Source organism: Saccopteryx leptura, chromosome 7, assembly GCF_036850995.1.
Source record: "Saccopteryx leptura isolate mSacLep1 chromosome 7, mSacLep1_pri_phased_curated, whole genome shotgun sequence".
NCBI classification, from domain to species: domain Eukaryota; kingdom Metazoa; phylum Chordata; class Mammalia; order Chiroptera; family Emballonuridae; genus Saccopteryx; species Saccopteryx leptura.
In genome coordinates this window covers 55,970,621-55,990,862 of record NC_089509.1, presented here as the reverse complement: position 1 = coordinate 55,990,862, position 20,242 = coordinate 55,970,621, and the positions used below count along the sequence as shown (strand labels likewise).

At 37.9% G+C, this 20,242-nt stretch overlaps 1 protein-coding gene across 1 annotated transcript in view; it reads right to left on the bottom strand.

Annotated features, from left to right (window-relative positions):
* Positions 1–20,242, bottom strand: part of UBR3 (ubiquitin protein ligase E3 component n-recognin 3) — a 236,238-nt gene that overhangs the window by 166,858 nt on the left and 49,138 nt on the right. Inside the window, exons 2-6 of the mRNA XM_066345546.1 lie at positions 18,436–18,575; positions 14,284–14,442; positions 8,361–8,504; positions 7,488–7,537; positions 830–896 (exon numbers count right to left, since the gene is read on the bottom strand). Of these exons, the coding sequence (XP_066201643.1) occupies positions 830–896; positions 7,488–7,537; positions 8,361–8,504; positions 14,284–14,442; positions 18,436–18,575 (560 nt within the window). The remainder of the gene's footprint in view (positions 1–829; positions 897–7,487; positions 7,538–8,360; positions 8,505–14,283; positions 14,443–18,435; positions 18,576–20,242) is intronic.

Sequence of the window (20,242 nt, the reverse complement as noted above, 5' to 3'; positions counted from 1 at the left end):
AGACTCTAACAGACCAATAACACAGACAATAGACCATGTTAACTTTTGACAATGGCAAAAATCCAAAGTACAGGCTGCCAACTAAAAACAAGTACCCTAGAAAGGCTTTCAGTGAGGGCCAAAGAGTATATTGGTTAAGAGCGTAGGCCCTGGGGTGTGAATTAAGGATCTATCTTCCATTAGCTGTGATCTCTAACATGCCTCCATTTTCTAATTTATAAAATGGTAATAATAAAACCTGCTTCATATAGTTTATTTGAGAATTAAATGAAACAATGCGTGGGAAGTGCTCAGCACTATGTATAGCATATACAATGATACAATAAATATTACTCATCATTATTAGTAATGTGTTTCCTCACTACGGGCATATCTTCTAGTTCTTTTGAGTAAACATGTATTAAGTCTTCACTGAGACTTTAATATGTATTAAGTGCTATTCTTCTCATTCATTCTCATATTTATTTATTCACATTCTCTCTCTCTCACCATCTCTCCCTCATTTGCTCTTTTTTCATTCTAGAAAATGCATACCCCAGATTATAAAAAGATGTAAACCAAACTAAAAACAAATTCAAATCAAAGAATCATAAAGACTTACATTTTCTGACTCAAATATTATAATGAACATTTTTTTAAATCATAATATAAGGGTTTTATTTACTTTTGAGATCCCTCACAATCACCTTCCAAACAACAGTTTCTTCATTATTCGACAAATACAGTAATATAACTTTCTTTTTAAACACCTCTGACTAGCCAATCAAGTGTTCTTAGTGATTAAAAATATTAGGAGCTTTTTGTACAAGGCAAAAATAAAATACTATACCTTTGGTGCTACTGCTTAGTTTGACCCTCTTTCTCTTGCCCAGACCTTGACTCCCATCCTGATCCTCCTGGAGGAAAACAAAATTAGCATTATAATAAACTATTCATGAATTTATATAGTTTACATAAATATAAATATGCTTATAAATGATTAAATATTTTTTAAAGTCATGCTATATTATTAATCAACACATTTTACTTTTATGTATTTACTGTAGTATCTTTTTAATGTTGCAAACTTTAATATAATGAAAATCCTTAACATTAAAATACAAGAGCTCTTACATCAGCCCAGCATGCGGACATTCTGGTTCAATCCCAGTCAGGGCACACATGAGATGTGGCCAAGTGCTTCTCCCCTCCTCCCTCTCCCCCTTCTCTCTTTCTTCCCCTTCCCCTCCAGCAGCCAGTGGCTCGGCTGGTTGGAGCATCGGCCCCAGACAGGATTGCCAGGTGGATCCCAGACAGGCACATGTGGGAGTATGCCTATCTCCCCTACTCTCACTAAAAAAAATAAAAATAAAAATAAAAGATTTAAAATACAAAAGCTCTTAATCTTTTCTTCTAATGCAAAATGCCAAAATAAAAATTTTCCTAACCTTATAAACATAACATCAAATGAACAAAGAAGCTAACAGGGAGAGGGAGCAGATTAGCATAGAAGAAAGGAAAGAAGAGTAAGAGACTAAACAATGAATAAAGAAAAGGCTTCTACAGATCTAAGGCAAACAAAAGCCATAACCTATACCTGGGAGATCACTTGGATGCCATAACCTATACCTGGGGAGATCACCTGGATACCAGGCAAACATCTTGGAGTGGTGGGAAGCAGTCTCAAGAGATGGTGTACTACGACAGCACAAAGGGAGAAGGAACAGAGGAAGCAGCTGCTGCTAGTGAAACCAAGGTGAGGCTAGGGGTGTGCCTCTTAGGGGGGGAGCCCTGGATACAGGTGCACATTTCTTTCTTTCTTTTTTTCCTTCTTAAGTGAGAAGCAGGGAGGCAGAGAGCCATATTCCCACATGCACCCAACCGGGATCCATATAGTAAGCCCCCTACTGGGCAAAGCTCTGCCAATCTGTTGCTCTGTTGCTCAGCAACTGAGCTATTTTAGCACCTGAGATGAGGCCACCATGGAGCTGTCCTCAGCACCTGGGGCCAACTTGCTCAAATCAATCATGGTTGTAAGAGGAAGGGGGGGGGGGGGGAGAAGGTAGAGGAGAGGGGTGCAAAAGCAGATGGTCACTTCTCCTTTGTGCCCTGACTAGGAATTGAACCCAGGTCGTCCATACACCAGGCAATGCTCTACCACTGAGCCAACTGGCCAGGGCTGCAACATTTCTTAAAAATGTTGGTGGAATGCCTGGCCTATGGTGGCACAGTGGTTAAAGCAGCAATCTGGAATGCTGAGGTTGCTGGGTTCAAACCCTGGGCTTGCTGGGTCAAGGCACATATGACAAGCACTCAATGAACCACTAAAGTGAAGAAGCCCTGGCCAGTGTGCTCAGTGGATACAGTGTCAGCCCCACATATGGACGTCCAGGTTCAATTCCTGGTCAGAGCACACAAGAGAAGCAATCATCTGCTTCTCCCCTCCTTCTCTCTCCCCCTTCTTTCCCTCTTCCCCTCCCTCAGCCAGTGGCTCAACTGGTTCAAGTATTAGCCCTGGGTGCTGAGGATGGCCCGGTTGGTCGGAATACATCAGCCTCAGGCACTAAAGATAGCTTAGGACTGATCACTGGCCTCAGAAAGGGGTTGCCAGGTGGCTCCCGGTCAGAGCACATGCAGGAGTCTGTCTCCTCTCACTTAAAAAAAAAAAGTGAAGCAACTATGAGTCAATACTTCATGCCCCACCTCCACCCAATAAAATCAATAAATAAAAATCTTTTAAAAAAATAAATAAAAATAAAAAGTGTCAATGAAAGTTCTTGTAGCTGAGTTCAGGGTTTTTCCCCACCAGCTAAAGGTTAAGATCCTACTCCATTTCTCCAGCTCTCTTAAACTAGGAAAGATTGATTGTACATGAATCCAAAACTTCCATGATATACTTACTATCTTTTTTCCTATTTTCCAAATGCATACGAGCCAACATTTTGGCACATCAGCCTTTGTGCTAACAATGGTGTTGGTGGCCTGTTAAAATTTTAATACAAATTCCCAGATTTCTCAAGTAGAGCCCATCAAATCTTCAAAGCATAAAAGTAGCCTCAGCTGTATGTTGCTGTACATCTACTGGTATAGCAAAGACTGGAGCCTTAACTTTGGGTTTCTGCCAAGTCCAGCATCAGTCCTCAGGGCCAGTCTGGGGTTTTCCAGAGCAACCATTTAACTCAGTCATTCAGCATTGACTGAGAACTTCGATGTGCTCTGTTAATCCCCACCTTTTTCAAAACCTCCTTGGCAATAATCTACCAGGCAGCAGGACTAACAGTCAAACCACATTATCCTCTTCCTCTGCCATCCTCACCCCTGCCATTGGAAACTCAACCAGAATGAAATCTGGAGCCTTAAAACACAGAAAAGAGATGCAAGAATGTTAAATCATGCTACAGGGCCCAAGGGATTCCAAAGTTTGAGATTTTAGCTAATAACCATTTATAAAACTGTTCTCCCAGCCCTGAGAGAAAAAACAAATTTGGAAAAACTGTGACACACCAGCTTAGGATTACTTCATTATTTCAAATACAAACTTCCCAAAAAAAGAATATCCTTGATCAAGCAATGGTCATTAAAATACAAAGTTCTATAAATCCCCCAGGTTTATAGTCTGAAAGACAAGTAAAATTAGCCAGGCGAAGGAGGGGAAAGTCATTCCAAAAAGAGAAGACAGCATAAGCAAGAAGGGCACAACAACAAAAGACTATAAACATAGATCAATGAGTTGGGCTAGACATCACAGTATGCATCAACCACCACTAGGAAAGGAAATTATCTCCATCTAAACTGGTGGGAGAATGGATACTCTTGTACATCAATGGTGAGAATACACAGTAGTACAATTTTCCTGAATGGCAATTTGTCAATATACATGTCATAAGTCTTTAAAGTGTATTTATCATTGGAACAGAAATTCTAGTTTTATCCTAAGGCTCTGGTTGGCAAACTGCAGCTCGCGAGCCACATGCGACTCTGGCCCCTTGAGTGTGGCTCTTCCACAAAATACCACATGCGGGCACTACCTCGATAAGGAATGTACCTACCTATATAGTTTAAGTTTAAAAAATTTGGCTCTCAAAAGAAATTTCAATCGTTGTACTGTTGATATTTGGCTCTGTTGACTAATGAATTTGCCAAACACTGCCCTAAGGAAACAGTCAGATAAGTAAATAGGAATTACATGTATAAGTAAGTATTCATCATCACATGTGACTTACAATAGCAAAAAAAAAAAAAAATCATGGGCTTCCAATAACAGGTAAATAAATCATAGCATGCCTGTACCTTGTGAAGAAAAACAATGCTAGTGCTCTAAATTGTGAACAGATAGATGTTCAAAAACTATATAAATGAGAAAAGGATCTCACGTGTACAACAGCAGATGGAGTATAAAACCATTTAAGTATTCATAATATACACAAATAAAATTTTAAAATATACTACTTATAATAGATGTTCAAAACTACCATTAGTGCCCTGGCCAGTTGGCTCAGTGGTAGAGCGTCAGCCTGGCGTGCAGGAGTCCCAGGTTCGATTCCTGGCCAGGGCACACAGGAGAAGTGCCCATCTGCTCCTCCACCCCTCCCCCTCTCCTTCCTCTCTGTCTCTCTCTTCCCCTCCCGCAGCCAAGGCTATATTGGGGCAAAGTTGGCCCGGGCGCTGAGGATGGCTCTGTGGCCTCTGCCTCAGGTGCTAGAATGGCTCTGGTTGCAACAGAGCGATGCCCCAGATGGGCAGAGCATCGCCCCCTGGTGGGCATGCCGGGTGGATCCCAGTCGGGCGCATGCGGGAGTCTGTCTGACTGCCTCCCCATTTCCAACTTCAGAAAAATACAAAAAAAAAAACCCAAAACCTACCATTAGTGAAAAAGTAGGGTATAGAATAGCATGTACAACATGAAACCATTAAAATATACTATATAGGTGTGGTCAAAAGTAGGTTTACAGTTATTTGTATGGAAATTAATATACTAATTAATAAATAATAATACAAGAATAAACTGCTTCACATGCTCACAACTGTAAACCTAACTTTTGCCCACTCTGTATAAAAATGTTAGAATACAGACATTTATAGTAAATCACTCTAAGGGTAATTTTATTATCATTTTGTCAATGTCTATTTTCTCTTTATTTAATAATGCACATGGTTCGAAGCTCTAAGGTAACATTTTAAATACTTGTTCTGACTTCTGATTCTAACTGCAACAATCTGCTCAAGATAATGAACTACTGTGTTAACTATTACAAGTTCCTATTTTTATTTTGAGAAAGAACAATATTTTTAATGAATACAAATACCTCTCGGTTGTGGGAATTTTAGGCATTAAGGATGATGAAAACAATGCAGTCATCATGACCACAGTACCCCACCTGACCCCAAATTCATTATAGGAGGCTGTACTTCTTCCCTATTTATCCATAAGGAAGCAGTATAGAATCCTAAGAGAAGATGATGGTTCAATGGACAAGACAGAAAATAAATCAAGTGCAATCTCAACCCAGGGAGCAATTGGACAGCTCTCAGAAACACTTTCCAGACCTTAACTAGTCCATGGGAGAGAAGTAGAATACACTATTACATGTGTTTCCAGTACAAAGTATGTATATAGGTCCAAACAAGATTTTAAAAAACAGATTCAAACTCTAAGCCTGAAAAATCAATAGATAGTTTCTCAACACTAAAATCCTTCCTTTCTTTCTTTGTAAGATTTACTAGACAGAAGTAAAAACTGTGAACTCCACAAAAAGAAGTCAGATTAAAACAATACTCAAAGAAGGTTAGAACAGAATACATGAGGTTAAACAAATATGTATATGTAACATATCAGCTTATAAATATAAAATCCAAAGGAGATCTTGAAAGATTAGAACAATAAGATGAAACTGTAATCTGAGATTGTTTGCTTTAAATCAACTCTAAAAGTATAGCAAGAGAGAGCTCTAACTTGTCAGCTGTAAGTTTGAAAGGAAAAAAAAAATCCTCAACATTTCAATTGACCACTGAGCTCCTGCCAACAGTCTAGCATAGCTGCTACAAGACCAACAAAAAGCCCTGGGCCTTAACAAAGACACAGTAAGCTTATCAGATGTCCCATCACAGTACAATGAATGAGACCATAAATTCTTAAAAAGAGTGAATAAGTGAAAGAGGTATGTACAGCAAAGAATATTAAATAACTAAAGCTAAATGTTTAATGGGATGTCACATAAAAGTAAAAATAAAACTCTTTCTGGGAGAGAAACAAAAAAATATGTGAATATTACAATATTGAACTGAGAAAATCCTAGTAATTAGAACTATCAAACAAAAGAACAATGACCCTTGAACTACGTAAGCAATCAATGAACAACTAAGGTACTACAACTACATATTAATGCTTCTCATCTCTCTCCCTTTCTGCCTCTCTCTCCCTAAAACATAAAATTAAATAAATAAATTACTCTAGACTTCACTAAATTTCTTAAGATAATTTCATTGCACATACAACAGCAATTTGCATAAGTCTGGGGAGTTAAGGAATCTCTGTGTCTTTCTAGCTCCCATTTCTAAATTTTTCAAAGAGAAATGAATTATAAACAAGTAAAAAATCTAGTTGTAGCCTGACCAGGCAGTGGTGCAGTGGATAGAGCGTCAGACTGGGATGCGGAAGGACCCAGGTTCAAGACCCCGAGGTCACCAGCTTGAGTGCGGGCTCATCTGGCTTGAGCAAAGCTCACCAGCTTGGAACCAAGGTCGCTGGCTCCAGCAAGGGGTTCCTCAGTCTGCTGAAGGCCCACGGTCAAGGCACATACGAGAAAGCAATCAATGAACAACTAAGGTGTAGCAACGAAAAACTGATGATTGATGCTTCTCATCTCTCTCCATTCCTGTCTGTCTGTCCCTATCTGTCCCTCTCTCTGACTCTCTCTCTGTCCCTGTAAATAAATAATAATAAAAAAAATCTAGCCCTGGTCGGTTGGCTCAGTGGTAGAGCGTCGGCCTGGCATGCAGAAATCCCGGGTTCGATTCCCAGCCAGGGCACACAGGAGAAGCGCCCATCTGCTTCTCCACCCCTCCTCCTCTCCTTCCTCTCTGTCTCTCTCTTCCTCTCCCGCAGCCGAAGCTTCATTGGAGCAAAGATGGCCCGGGCGCTGGGGATGGCTCCTCGGCCTCTGCCCCAGGTGCTAGAGTGGCTCTGGTCACGACAGAGCGACGCCCCAGAGGGGCAGAGCATCGCCCCCTGGTGGGCGTGCGGGGTGGATCCCGGTCGGGCGCATGCGGGAGTCTGTCTGTCTATCCCCGTTTCCAGCTTCAGAAAAATACAAAAAAAAAAATCTAGTTGTAGTAGTCATTGTTCCGTCAGTAAGTAATTGTATAATTGTGCCTAAATTAATCCATTTTGAGAGCCAGTGTACTTGTCTACTAAGTGAAGATTTTAAACTAAGTAATATACACAAATCTTTACAGTTTTAAAACTGTTTAAAATCTATTTTTAAAAAGTTTTCAATTTTAAATCTCACCTCATCTGAAGAATCCAGTTGTCCCAATGTCCCTGTTGCACCTGCAAAACCTTTGAAAAGGAAAAAGAAAGTTGCCCTTCTTAGTTGTTACATAATGTTTTACTTTAAAATTATTTTGCTACATCACAGTATCAAAAGCTAAGTTTTGTTGTATTAAGATACCTTATTGTAATAGTTAACATGGCATACTTCAACATTTATATTTAATAAATCTAGACCTGATACTTTATACTTCAATAGGAAATATTCAGTGAAAACCCAAATTTAATCATCACAAATTGTGTTTAGAAGTACCAGTATCTCTTTCTTTTTAGTTGTAAACCATGGTTTACTAAAGTTCTGGGCTACTCTTAACTATAGAAACTACTACATTTTTTACTAGTTTGAACCAGAACATTCAACTAACCAAATTCCAGTTAAGAAAAATGCCTTCTCTTCTTTGGCTAACCTGATCTTTCTTGCTTGAAAATTTTTACTTTTATTACTTTCCTTATAAAAAATGATACATTATTTAAATTTCTCCAATAATGAATAATGTTTAAGGGGTTTTGTTGTATTTGGGGAGCTCTATATTTTTTATTTTTTATTTATTGTGTTGACATGGTTTCAAGTGTCCCACTCAATATAACAACCTCTACACACTGCATCGTGTCCCCTCTTGCCCCATTCAAAGTCTCTTTACACCCCATTTCACACTCTTTGTCCCCCCTTCTCCCTACCTCCACCTCCCCTTTCCCTCTGGAAATTGCTCCCTGTTGTCTGTATCTATGTGTTATGTATAATATATATAATTTGGCTAATCCCTTCACCTTTTTCTTTGTTTGTTTTAATACAGAAAAGTTACCGTTGTCCAAATTAAATATTTAGACAAACCTTGAACTCCCAGAGTGCTAGTGCCAGCAGACGGCTCCTGTATACTATACACAAGTTTATCCTCAGGATAGGTAAGTCCAGAACTCTTCAAAGCTATAAGGTACTTTTCATGACTTTTCTTTGCACAAGCCTTTTCTCCAAGACCTAATGTTTAAAACAAATTTAAAATAAGATAAAGATGTTTCCTTAAAAACATAAACACAGTCAACTCAGTCACATATATATATATATATAAAATAGGTAAATATACTAGTCAAGGAAGAACCATAGAATGAATGATACAGAATAGCTTCACATCTTTTTGTGCTCCTGTTTGGCATTAACAACCCCAGAATGTACAGCACATTTATAACAAATAATGAAGTCTACTAAGTAACTGACAATCTAACATACGCCAGAGATTATTTGCAAGACACAGAGGGTACAAAGATTAATAAGGCACAATTCCTGCCTTCAAGGAACCTAAAAATTAGTAGTAGAGAAAGGCAGAAAATACGGTAAAAGACAATTACATTGTAGACTTCACCATTTGGTTTGACAATCTGTGCTCTCACAATACTGTGCAGCCAATTTACCCAAAGCAGAGTACTTAGAACAGGCTTTCTGGGGAAAAAAAAAATGCCTGAGTAAAATTTTAAAATATTACAACTGAAATTACTTGTTAATTCCTGTTTTGCTAGTTTTTTTGTCATCACATTTAAGAAATTAAAAGTATAATTTCTAGCCTGGCCTATGATGGCACACTGGTTAGAGCAGGGGTCCCCAAACTTTTTACACAAGGGGCCAGTTCACTGTCCCTCAGACCATTGGAGGGCCGGACTATAAAAAAAACTATGAACAAATCCCTATGCACACTGCACATATCTTATTTTAAAGTAAAAAAAACAAAACAGGAACAAATACAATATTTAAAATAAAGAACAAGTAAATTTAAATCAACAAACTGACCAGTATTTCAATGGGAACTATGCTCCTCTCACTGACCACCAATGAAAAAGGTGCCCCTTCTGTAAGTGCGGCGGGGGCCGGATAAATGGCCTCAGGGGGCCGCATGCGGCCCATGGGCCGTAGTTTGGGGACCCCTGGGTTAGAGTGTCAACCTGGAATGCTGAAGCCACAGTTTTGAAACCCTGGGTTTGCCCCGTCAAGGCACATATGACAATCAATGAACAACTTAAGTAAAGCAACTATGAGTTGATACTTCTCTCTCCTCCACCCCACTCCTCTCTCTGTAAAATCAATAAATAGCCTGACCAGGCGGTGGCGCAGTGGATAGAGCGTCGGACTGGGATGCAGAGGACCCAGGTTCGAGACCTTGAGGTCTCCAGCTTGAGCGCAGGGTCATCTAGTTTAAGCAAGAGCCCACCAGCTTGAACCCAAGGTTGCTGGCTCAAGCAAGGGGTTACTCGGTCTGCTGAAGGCCCGCAGTCAAGGCACATACGAGAAGGCAATCAATGAACAACTAAGGTGTTGCAACGCGCAATGAAAAACTGGTGATTGATGCTTCTCATCTCTCTTCGTTCCTGTCTGTCTGTCCCTGTCTACCCCTGTCTCTGACTCACTCTCTGTCTCTGTACAAAATAAATAAATAAATAAATAATAAATAAATAAAATATTTTAAAAAATAAAGTATAATTTCTACAGAAGTATAAGTTAAAACTAATTTATTCCCAAAAATATTGAAAAGTTTAGGTTCTATAATTAAATAATCCTAGAACTTTCATTTTAGCATTTCAGCTTACTAATTATTGACATTTTTCTATTTTTTAAATATATTATGAAGGATGTAAAAGAAAACACTGATATTTGAGAGTTCCTTCAAAGAAAAAGTTTTTCTCTGTGCGAAAGCCAAATTACCACAGCATTTGCCACCTCTTAGGCAGACTGTATATCTTAAATTAAGGTATCAATCTCTCTGATTATAAAAATATTTATATATAAATGGCCTGACCAGGCAGTGGCATAGTGGATAGAGCTCGGCCTGGGATGCAGAGGACCCAGGTTCAAAACCCCAAGGTCGTCAGCTTGAGCACAGGCTTATCCAGCTTGAGCACTGGTCACAAGCTTAAGTGTGGGATCATAGACATGACCCCATGGTCGACTGGATTGAATCCAGAGGTCACTGGCTTGAAGCCCAAGGTTGTTGGCTTGAACCCAAGGTAGCTGGCTTGAGCAAGGGGTCACTGGCTCAGTTGGAGCCCCTCAATCAAGGCACGTATGAGAAAGCAATCAATGAATAACTGAGGTGCCGCGTCTATGAGTTGATGTTTCCCATCTCTGCCTTCCTGTATGTCTGTCCCTCTCTCTCTCTGTCTCTCTCACTATAAAATATGTAAATATATATATTTATAGCTTTATATATATATATCTTTATATATATATATAAATGAATGTCTTTAGTATTTGCCGAACTTTATTTTTTCTCTTTGCAATAAAAAGTTTTGTTCTGTTTTTCTTTTAATCTCTGTCCAATCTCTCTCTGAGCTAGTTTAAAGAAGAAAAAAAAACTCCAACACAGATTAAACAATTAGGAATATATCCATTCTTCGAGTCAAGTCCCATATTAAAAACAACCATAATTAGTTTACAAGGAATAAAGAACTTATAGGATCCTATCTAAGAAATGACTAAATGTCTCCTGAATAATGATAAGTCACATATTTATCTCACTAAGATAGATGAAATTTTTGTAGTATCCTTTAGTTAACAAAATATATTTCATCAATCCATTCATCTCAACAAACATGAAAAAATAAATTTATAAAATCATACATGGCCCATGAGCACCGACCTAATCTGGAGCTAGCCTAATATAGTAGCCTTTTTTGTGCCACTATCCCCCCCACATTCTATTTCATTTCAACCACACTAACCTTCTTTACTCCCCTTTTTAAAAAGCTTATTCTCGCCCATAAACATGGAGTGATAGTCTTTGTATTTATCCTGTTAGTGAGTCAGTAAACATCTTGGAACAATAAGTATGTTTTTCATCTAATTTGGAAAATTTTAGTCATAATTTCTCCAAGTGTTTTTAATACCCCAATACCCACTCTCCTGTCCTGATGTTTGATAATCTGCTTCTAATAGGTCCCTTAGGTTCTGTTGTTTTCTCTCTGTTCTCTAGATTGAATAACCTACTAATCTGTCTTCACAATTTACTGAGCCTTTCTACATTCTCCATTCTGCTGCTAAGCTTATCCAGTCAATTTTTCAATTAAATCATTGCACTCTACAACAATTTTCAGTGATTTGCAGTTCAAAATTTTTCTTGTTTATATTTCTTTCCTGATTCCTTAATTCTTCAATTATAATTATTTGAATAGGTTTTTCTTTAATTTTTTAAACATATATATATAATAATTATTTAAATGTCTTTATCTGCTAACTCCAATGTCTGGGCTTTTGTGTGTGTGTGTGTGACAGAGATAGAGAGAGAGACAGAGAGAGGGACAGACAGGGACAGACAGGAAGGGAGAGAGATGAGAAGCATAAGTTCTTCATTGTGGCTCCTTAGTTGTTCATTGATTGCTTTCTCATATGTGCCTAACTGGGGAGCCCACAGCAGACCGAGTGACCCCTTGCTCAAGCCAGTGAATCTTGAGTTCAAGTCAGCGACCTTGTGCTTCAAGCCAGTGACCTTTGGGCTCAAGCCAGCGACCATGGGGTCATGTCTATGATCCCACGCTCAAGCCAGCAACCTTGCACTCAAGCTGGCGAGCCCGTGCTCAAGCCAGATGAGCCCACACTCAAGCTGGCGACCCTGGAGTTTCAAACCTGGGTCCTCTGCATCCCAGTTGGACATGCTATCCACTGCACCACCACCTGGCCAGGCAGGTTATTTCAAAGTCAGTTTCTATTGACTATTCTTTTTCTTGTTTATATAAAGTGCCCAATTTCTTATTTCCTTGCATGTCCAGTGGTTTTTGTTATATACTGGACATTCTAATTCTGGATTCTGTTATCTTCCTTTGAAGAGTATTCATTGTAATTATAGAAGATTGTTCAATTATCAGCCTGATCACCTAGAACTCATGAAGGTTTGGTTTTACGTTTTAGTAAATAGCAGACCTATGGAAAGCTTAAGGTTCTCAAAAGACCCTCTAAACTGGCAGGAATAAACTCCGTACCCTACTTTCCGCACAGATACTGTCAGGGTTTTAGGCTTCATTAAGGCTGACCTAGAATAGCCTGAACTAAACTCCAATGTCTCCCAATACTGCTTAACTGTTAATATTTCTATTCTGCTTTTTTTAAAATTCAATGAGAGGAGGGGAGGCAGAGAGACAGACTCCCACATGTACCCCCAGCCAGGTTCCACCCAGCAAGCCCACTAGGGGGTGATGCTCTGCCCATCTGGGGCGTTGCTCCATTGCTCAGCAACCAACCTCATCTTAATGCCTGAGGTGGAGGCCAAGGAGCCATCCTCAGCGCCTGTGGCCAACTCACTCCAATCGAGCCAGGGCTGCAGGAGAAGAAGGGGGGAAGAGGTAAGAAGCAAATGAATGCTTCTCCTGTGTGCCCTGACCGGGAATCAAACCCAGGACATCTACATGCCAGGCCGATGCTCTACCACTGAGCAAACCAGCCAGAGCTCTATCCTGCTTTTAACCCTATAGCAGTCATTCTCCAGGAAGCCTTAGGTAGTTTCATCCTGTACATATATATGTCAATCTCTAGCCAAGCACATTCAGGATCCTTCATCTATCTGCCCCAGAGATTCCAGTTTCCAACTATCCTAAAATGTGATCCCTGCCTTCTTAGCTCAGTTGGACCACCAGGCTGTTCCCATCCAGCCTGCAGCACTACAAGCAGAAGTTATCTCCAGACAGAGATTCAAGGCAATCGTGGGGCTCATCTCATGCTTTTCCTTTCTCTCAAAGGTTTACAGTCTTGTATTACCTGTTGTTCAATGCCTAAAAACAGGTGCCTTTCATTTTTTTCAAGTTTTATGTTATTTATGGCATAAGGGCTAGTCTAATCGTCAGAAGTGGAAGATGTCCTCTACCTAGAACCTAACCTTATCTCTTTACCTCACTGCTGTGAAGCTTCCTCACTTTCCGCATCTGTGAAATCAGGTCTCTCTCCTATAAAAATTTGTCCTACCCTTTCATAGCACTTACTACAGTTTATAATTACATGTTTTTTTAGTCTGAGGGTTTTATTAATGTCATCTCACTCACCATAAGGTTATAATGGTAAGAATAGGATTATCAGGTTTATTAATTACATTCTCTACCCCAAACTCTCATACCTAGGCCCAAGATTTTTGTTGAAGAAATAAATATATCAGAATATCTCTAAATAACACATGATTAACAATAAAGATAAAAATTATACCAAAAAACAAGATAAACTTCCATTTTCGAACATGCTATTTGAGCCAGCAAAAAAAAAGAATGCTATTTATAATAAGATTTTTTAATTGATATATTTATTGTACTATAAATTTGAGCTAAATTAAAGGTACAAAAACTAAAATATTTTATATATAATAGTATACTATATATCATATAAAAACACACTCAACAATTCCAAGGTCTATAACTTAAACTCTACATTATTATAAAATCCTGGACCATACAACCCAAAAGTTACAATACCAAAGATCAAAACAAAAGAATGGTTGTTGTTATTGTTTGAAGAAAATAAGGAAAAATATAATTATAATTATGTCACACCAAAACTTAGAAGACTTGGTTCTATCCTAACTTCAAAATAAGTTAGCTGTAAGGACTGGAACTAGTCATTTAATTTTTCTGGGGCTTGGTTGCTTCATCCATAAAGTACAATGTATTCTTAATAACCTCTAGCTTTATGAAAAAAAAATCTACATTTTACTTTTAAGTTCTAAAATATATAACTTCTAATAATTATAGTAATATAAGTAAATTTTAACATTCTTCTATGCTAACACTTTACTCACCAGAAGTCAGATCTTTGTAGTTCTGTTGGTTTGTCAAAACCTGAGTAAGAACAGACCGCATTGCTCCTCCCATTTTAGTTAGATCTTCTAAAAAGGAAATTTGAGGTTCCAAAAGCTGAAGGACTTTGTTAAGGTCTTTTTCTGATGGTACATCAGCTGCTAAAGAAAAACAACAACAAAAACCCATAAAATTAACTTTTTAAAAAAATATTTTGTTAAGGCACTGGCCAGGTAACTCAGTTGGTTAGGCATCAACCCAATTCCAAGGTTGCTGGTTCAACCTCCCGTCAGGGCAATTACAAGAATCATCCAATAAATGCAAAAATAAATGGACCAAAAATTGATGTTTCTCTCTCCCTTCCTCCCTCTCTAAAACCAGTATAAAAACTTTTTTTAATTTTTTTGATAAAATAACAATATTTTATTCTTTTAAAATTATAGTGACTTAAATGATAGTACATCTTATAAATAAAAACGTTAATTTAGCCTGACCAGTGGTAGTGTGGTGGATAGAGAATTGACCTGGGACACTGAGGTCCCAGATTCAAAACCCCCAGAATCAAGGTCACCGGCTTGAGCACAGGCTCGTCCAGCTTGAGTGCAGGGTTGCCAACTTGAGTGTGGGATCATCAACATGATCCCAAGGTTGCTGGCTTTAGCAAGGGGTCAGTGGCCCATCTGGAACTCCCCAGTCAAGGCACATATGAGAAGCAATCAATGAACTAAAGTTCCGCAACTACAAGTTGATGCTTTTCATCTCTCTCCCTTCCTGCCCCTCCCCCCATATATATATATATATATATATATATATATATATATATATATATATATATATTTTTTTTTTTTTTTTTTTTTAAAGTTAATGTAAGGACTCTATCTGAAAATTAGGTATCTACCCACCACCCCAACCTAGGGTCGACTTGCTCAGGAATTCAATCCTGTAAGAAAAGGTTGATAAGAAATGATGCCATAAGGTAGTAAGTATTTAATTTATGTAAGAAACATTTAGTTTGAGGGCCCTATACTTCTAGATATATAAATGTAAATAAGATCATTACAAAATTAGTATTTATGAAAACATTAAGATAACTCCCTAAAGTAAAACAAGACCAAAATCAAATATATTGAGAGTAGTGTAAAAATATTAGGACAAAACTATGTCAGCTCTAAATTTAAACTTGTGGAGCAAATAATACATCCTCTATCATTCCAAAAATACAGACTCATGTTAGCTAAAGGTCAAAGCAACTACAATGAAAAATAACTGTTTTCATACAAATGAATGTTTTCACTAAAACAATTCTAAAATACCAGGCAATATATGCTTAGTATAGATAGAAAGAGAAAAAAAGAAACTTGGATAGTAACTGAAAAAGAATATTTAAGAGGAAAAAAAACTGCTTTAGAGGAACTGAAATCTAAAAGAAAGAAGTGAGTAGAGAGATTTAGAGCTTAGCTATAATTGGTTTAAAAATGCATATATCCCTGGCTAGTGGCGCGATGGATAAAGAGTTGTCCCAGCGCACCTAGGTCACCAGTTCAACTCCAGGTAGTTGGGTTAATCCCAAGGGCACCAACTTGACCTCATGGGCCCCAGTTCAAGCCCTGTCAGGGCACATATGAAAGCAATCAATGGGTCCACAACTAAGTGGAGAGAGTTGATGCTTCTGTCTCTTCCTTCTCCTCTCTCTCTCTCTCAAACTCAATGGGGGAAAAAATCATATAAGGGAGCTAGCAGGGTCCTGTATGCCCGGGAAAGGGGACATCAATTGCATTCATTAATTCAGCATCTACTCCTTGATGAAAACTGAGAAGCAAAACTAGATAAGATCTAGTTCCTACCACAAGGAACTCACACCTAGTTCAAAGATAATCTGTGAATGAAATTCTAGATAACATTGAGTCCTGGGACCCAAACCAAAAGCTTTACTTTCTCCGTACAAAACTAATACTGTATATTATTCAGTATTATGCAGTAAAATAGTAAATATTGACATTTGTTTTCCGTTTCTAAGGGCTCTAACACAAGTTCTGACATTGGTCTGAGGTGAAATAAAAACTGAAGAAAGGCAACTATAAAATCACAAGATCTCTGAACTTCCATTACTACAGATTAGATCATTTCAAGTCTTATTTATTTTGAGAGACAAACAGGGACAGACAGAAAGGGAGAGAGATGAGAAGCATCAATTCTTCATTGTGGCACTATAGTTGTTCATTAATTGCTTTCTCATAAGTGTTTTGACCAGAGTGGGGCTCCAGTAGAGCCACTGACCCCTTACTCAAGCCAGCAACCTTGGACTCATGCCAGTGACCTTGGGTTTCAGGCCACCAACCACTGGGCTCAAGTCAGTGACCTGGGGTCACGTCTATGATCCCATGCTCAAGCTAGCAACTCCACGCCCAAGATGGTGAGCCCACACTCAAGCCAGAAGAGCCGCACTCAAGCTGGTGACCTCAGGGTTTCAAACCTGGGTCCTCTGCATCCCAGGCCAACACTGTGCCACCACCTGTTCAGGCTCAAGTTCTTTCTTTAATGTTTAATTTTTTTTTTTCTACACAGACACAAGAAATTTATGTTGAGCACAAATGATTATCTAGAAAGAAAAGTATTATAAATCTAAGTTCATGAAGCTCATCTTAAGACAAAAAAGCATTTCCATTCATTCCTTTATGTTTTCAGATAATGGTTACAGGTAATTATCAAAGCTACATATCTACGTTATCATTATAACTGCTAAATGTTACTACAGGGAAAAATAAATATAATATACTTTTGTTTGAATTATTTGGTGATTATGAGAAATCATACAGAAGGCAAGATCAATCACTCAAGTTCAATGGGCTCTGGTTCTTTTATTCCAAAGACAGAATAGTTTGCAACTAAATCAAAATAATATTTCTATATTTTACAACATATACTCTGAGAAGAGTAGAAGCACTTAACAAAGGATTGTATAATTTGCTAATAATGTAGAAATAAGAAAGTGTTCACTCACAATGAAAATTACAAAGCTTTAGGAATAATGAAGGTGCTATGTAATATTTCTTCATACTTTAAGGAAGGGGAACAGACAGAACACAAAAATGTATGGCACAGACCCTGGTCAGTTGGCTCCGAGGTAAAGCGTTGTTGGCCCTGCACGTGGAAGTCCCAGGTTCAATTTCTGGTCAGGGCACACAGGAGAAGTAACCATCTGCTTCTACATCCCTCTCCCTCCCCCTTCTCTCTCTCTCTCTCTATTGCTCTCCTGCAGCCATGGCTCGATTGAGCAAGTTGCCCCAAGTGCTGAGGATGGCTCCAAGGCCTCACCTAAGGTACTAAAATAGCTCGGCTGCCCAGCAACTGAGCAGCCCCGATGGGCAGAACATCAGCCCCAGACAGGGACTGCCGAATGGGGGTGCATGCGGAAGTCTGTCTCTCCACCTCCCTGCATCATACGTAGATATGTAGCTTTGATAATTATCTGTAACCATTATCTAAAACATAAAAATAAAAAGTTATCTTTGATCCCAGGAGCACAGAGTGCCAAACTGTGCCAACTACAAGGTTGTTTAATTAATATTTAATTAAAGTATTTAATTGTTTATTTAATTACTTAATATTTAGAGGGGAGGTTTAATGTTTATTTTATTGATTTGAGAGAGAGAGGAAGGCAGGCAGAGAGAGAGAAAGAGAGAGACTGACACAGCACATCACTCTGTTTCTGTATATACCCTGACCAGGGATCAAACCAGCAGCCTCTGCCACTTTGGGATGATGCTCTAACCCACTGAGCTCTCCGATCAGGGCTTTTTTTTTCCTTTATTTTAGAGAGAGTGGAAGGGAGGAAGACTGGGAGGAAGAGGGAGAGGGAGAGAGAGATTTGTTGTTCTATTTACTTACATATTCTTTGGTTGGTTCCTGTACATATGTGCCCTGACCAGGAATCAAACCCACAACGTTGGCATATCGGGAGGGTGTTCTAAAGCAACTGAGCTCCCCAGCCAGAAATAGTGTGTTTTTATTTAATATTTCACAGTCGTCTCATAAAAATGTTAAGCAAAAAAATATCTAAAAAAATTTACCTTGTTATCAGTGCTAAACTTGTTAACTAGAACTTAAAAAGGAGCACATAAAAAAGAGCACAAACAAGAGTAGATTAAACATACCTGGTTCATTATAGCCTTCTCTTAAGTACTGAATGAGACAAAAAATAAATCTTGGAAGAACAAATTCAGACATCATCAGTAAGTCTTTGGGGACACAAGGAATATTTGAACTTGATTTAATCTGATGCCTTCTGCAAAACCTGTATTACAAGAAAAAAAAACCCAATTAATAATGATGTCCACTCTGTCAAAAATACAGTATTTCTATTTACAGTATCCATAAACAGAATACAAAACAATATCAAAGCCAAAGTATTCTTCCTTTATAATGTTTAAGGCACCAAGTTAAAAAAAATACATAGTTTTAATAAAGATACTGAAATAAAAAAAGATACTGAAGGTATTTCTTCCCAATAAAAAAGCATACTAGTTTAAGTCCTAACTAGAATACAAAAGGAAAATCTCATTACAGGATTTATATCTTAACTGAATTAATTACCTTCAAATAGTTTATCACTCTATCCTTTATAAACCACTATCATTTCCCAAAAATTTGTATTCTTTAACTCAACTATTTCTAACTTACTGCTTTAATAGATGAATGACATAAATACTTGAACTTTATTTTAAAAGTTTATACACTAAAGTATATACATTTGAATTTATTTATACTTATTTTAAAGCATGATTGACATATCTGAGCAAAAATGAAGTACAATATTCTATAGTCACAATCCAATAACCACAACTAAAGTATTGCATGACTAAACACAAAATAACCATACTAAATATATAAAATTCCAAGAAATAATTTTATTCAGAAGAATGTAGAAACTATCTTAGCTAAAAAACATAAAAGATCTGAATAGAGAAAACTATATACCCAAATAAAATATCCAATTTTATTTTTTTTTAAAAAGTCACTTCCATCAAACTTAATGCCATTAGATTTAAATCCCAATGAGACTACAAACTAATTCTAAAGATCAAATGGGCCCTGGTCAGTTGGCTCAGTGGTAGAGTGTTGGCCCAGTGTGTGGATGTCCTGGGTTCGATTCCTGGTCAGGGCACACAGGAAAAGCGACCATCTAATTCTCCTCCCCCCTTCTCTCTCTCTTTCTTTTTCTCTCTCTCTTTCCTTTTCTTCCCCTCCTCTCACTTGGAAAAAAATTTAAAAAATAAAGTTCAAACGGAAGAAAATATGTATGAAAAAAATCAACACAGATTGAAAATAAAAGTTAACAACAGTGCCTTAGTCTTTAAAACATAGTACAAAGCTATAATTTAAAAAAATCTCTGTTAAAGTGATAACATCAATGAACCACACTGGAGTCTAGAAGTAAGACTATATAAAGTTGTGACTATAATAAATACAGCATCTAAATTCAATGGGGAGAAGACAAAAAATTGCTTTAGAATAATTGATTATTTAAATGCAGAATGGAAATTTGATTTTTTTACACCATATGCAAAATATATTTTATACAGATCAAAATCAAACGTGAAAAAAGTTACCAGGAAAAAAATAAACTATTCCCCAACATTATCCCAAGGTATAGAAAGCCTAAGTAAGACTTAAAACTAAAACCCATAGAAGATAACAATTAACTACATAAATCAGAAGCTTCTATGTAGAAGACATATTATGAAAAAGGTAACTATTATCCCTTAAGGTTCAAACCTTTATTTAAAAGGAAATATGAATTAGCCTAACCAGGCAGTGGTGCAGTAAGTAGATGGAGCATCAGACTGGACGCAGTGGATCCAGGTTCGAGGCCCCGAGATCGCCAGCTTGAGTACGGGATCATCTGGTTTGAGCAAGGCTCACCAGCTTGAGCCCAAAGTCACTGGCTTGAGCAAGGGGTAA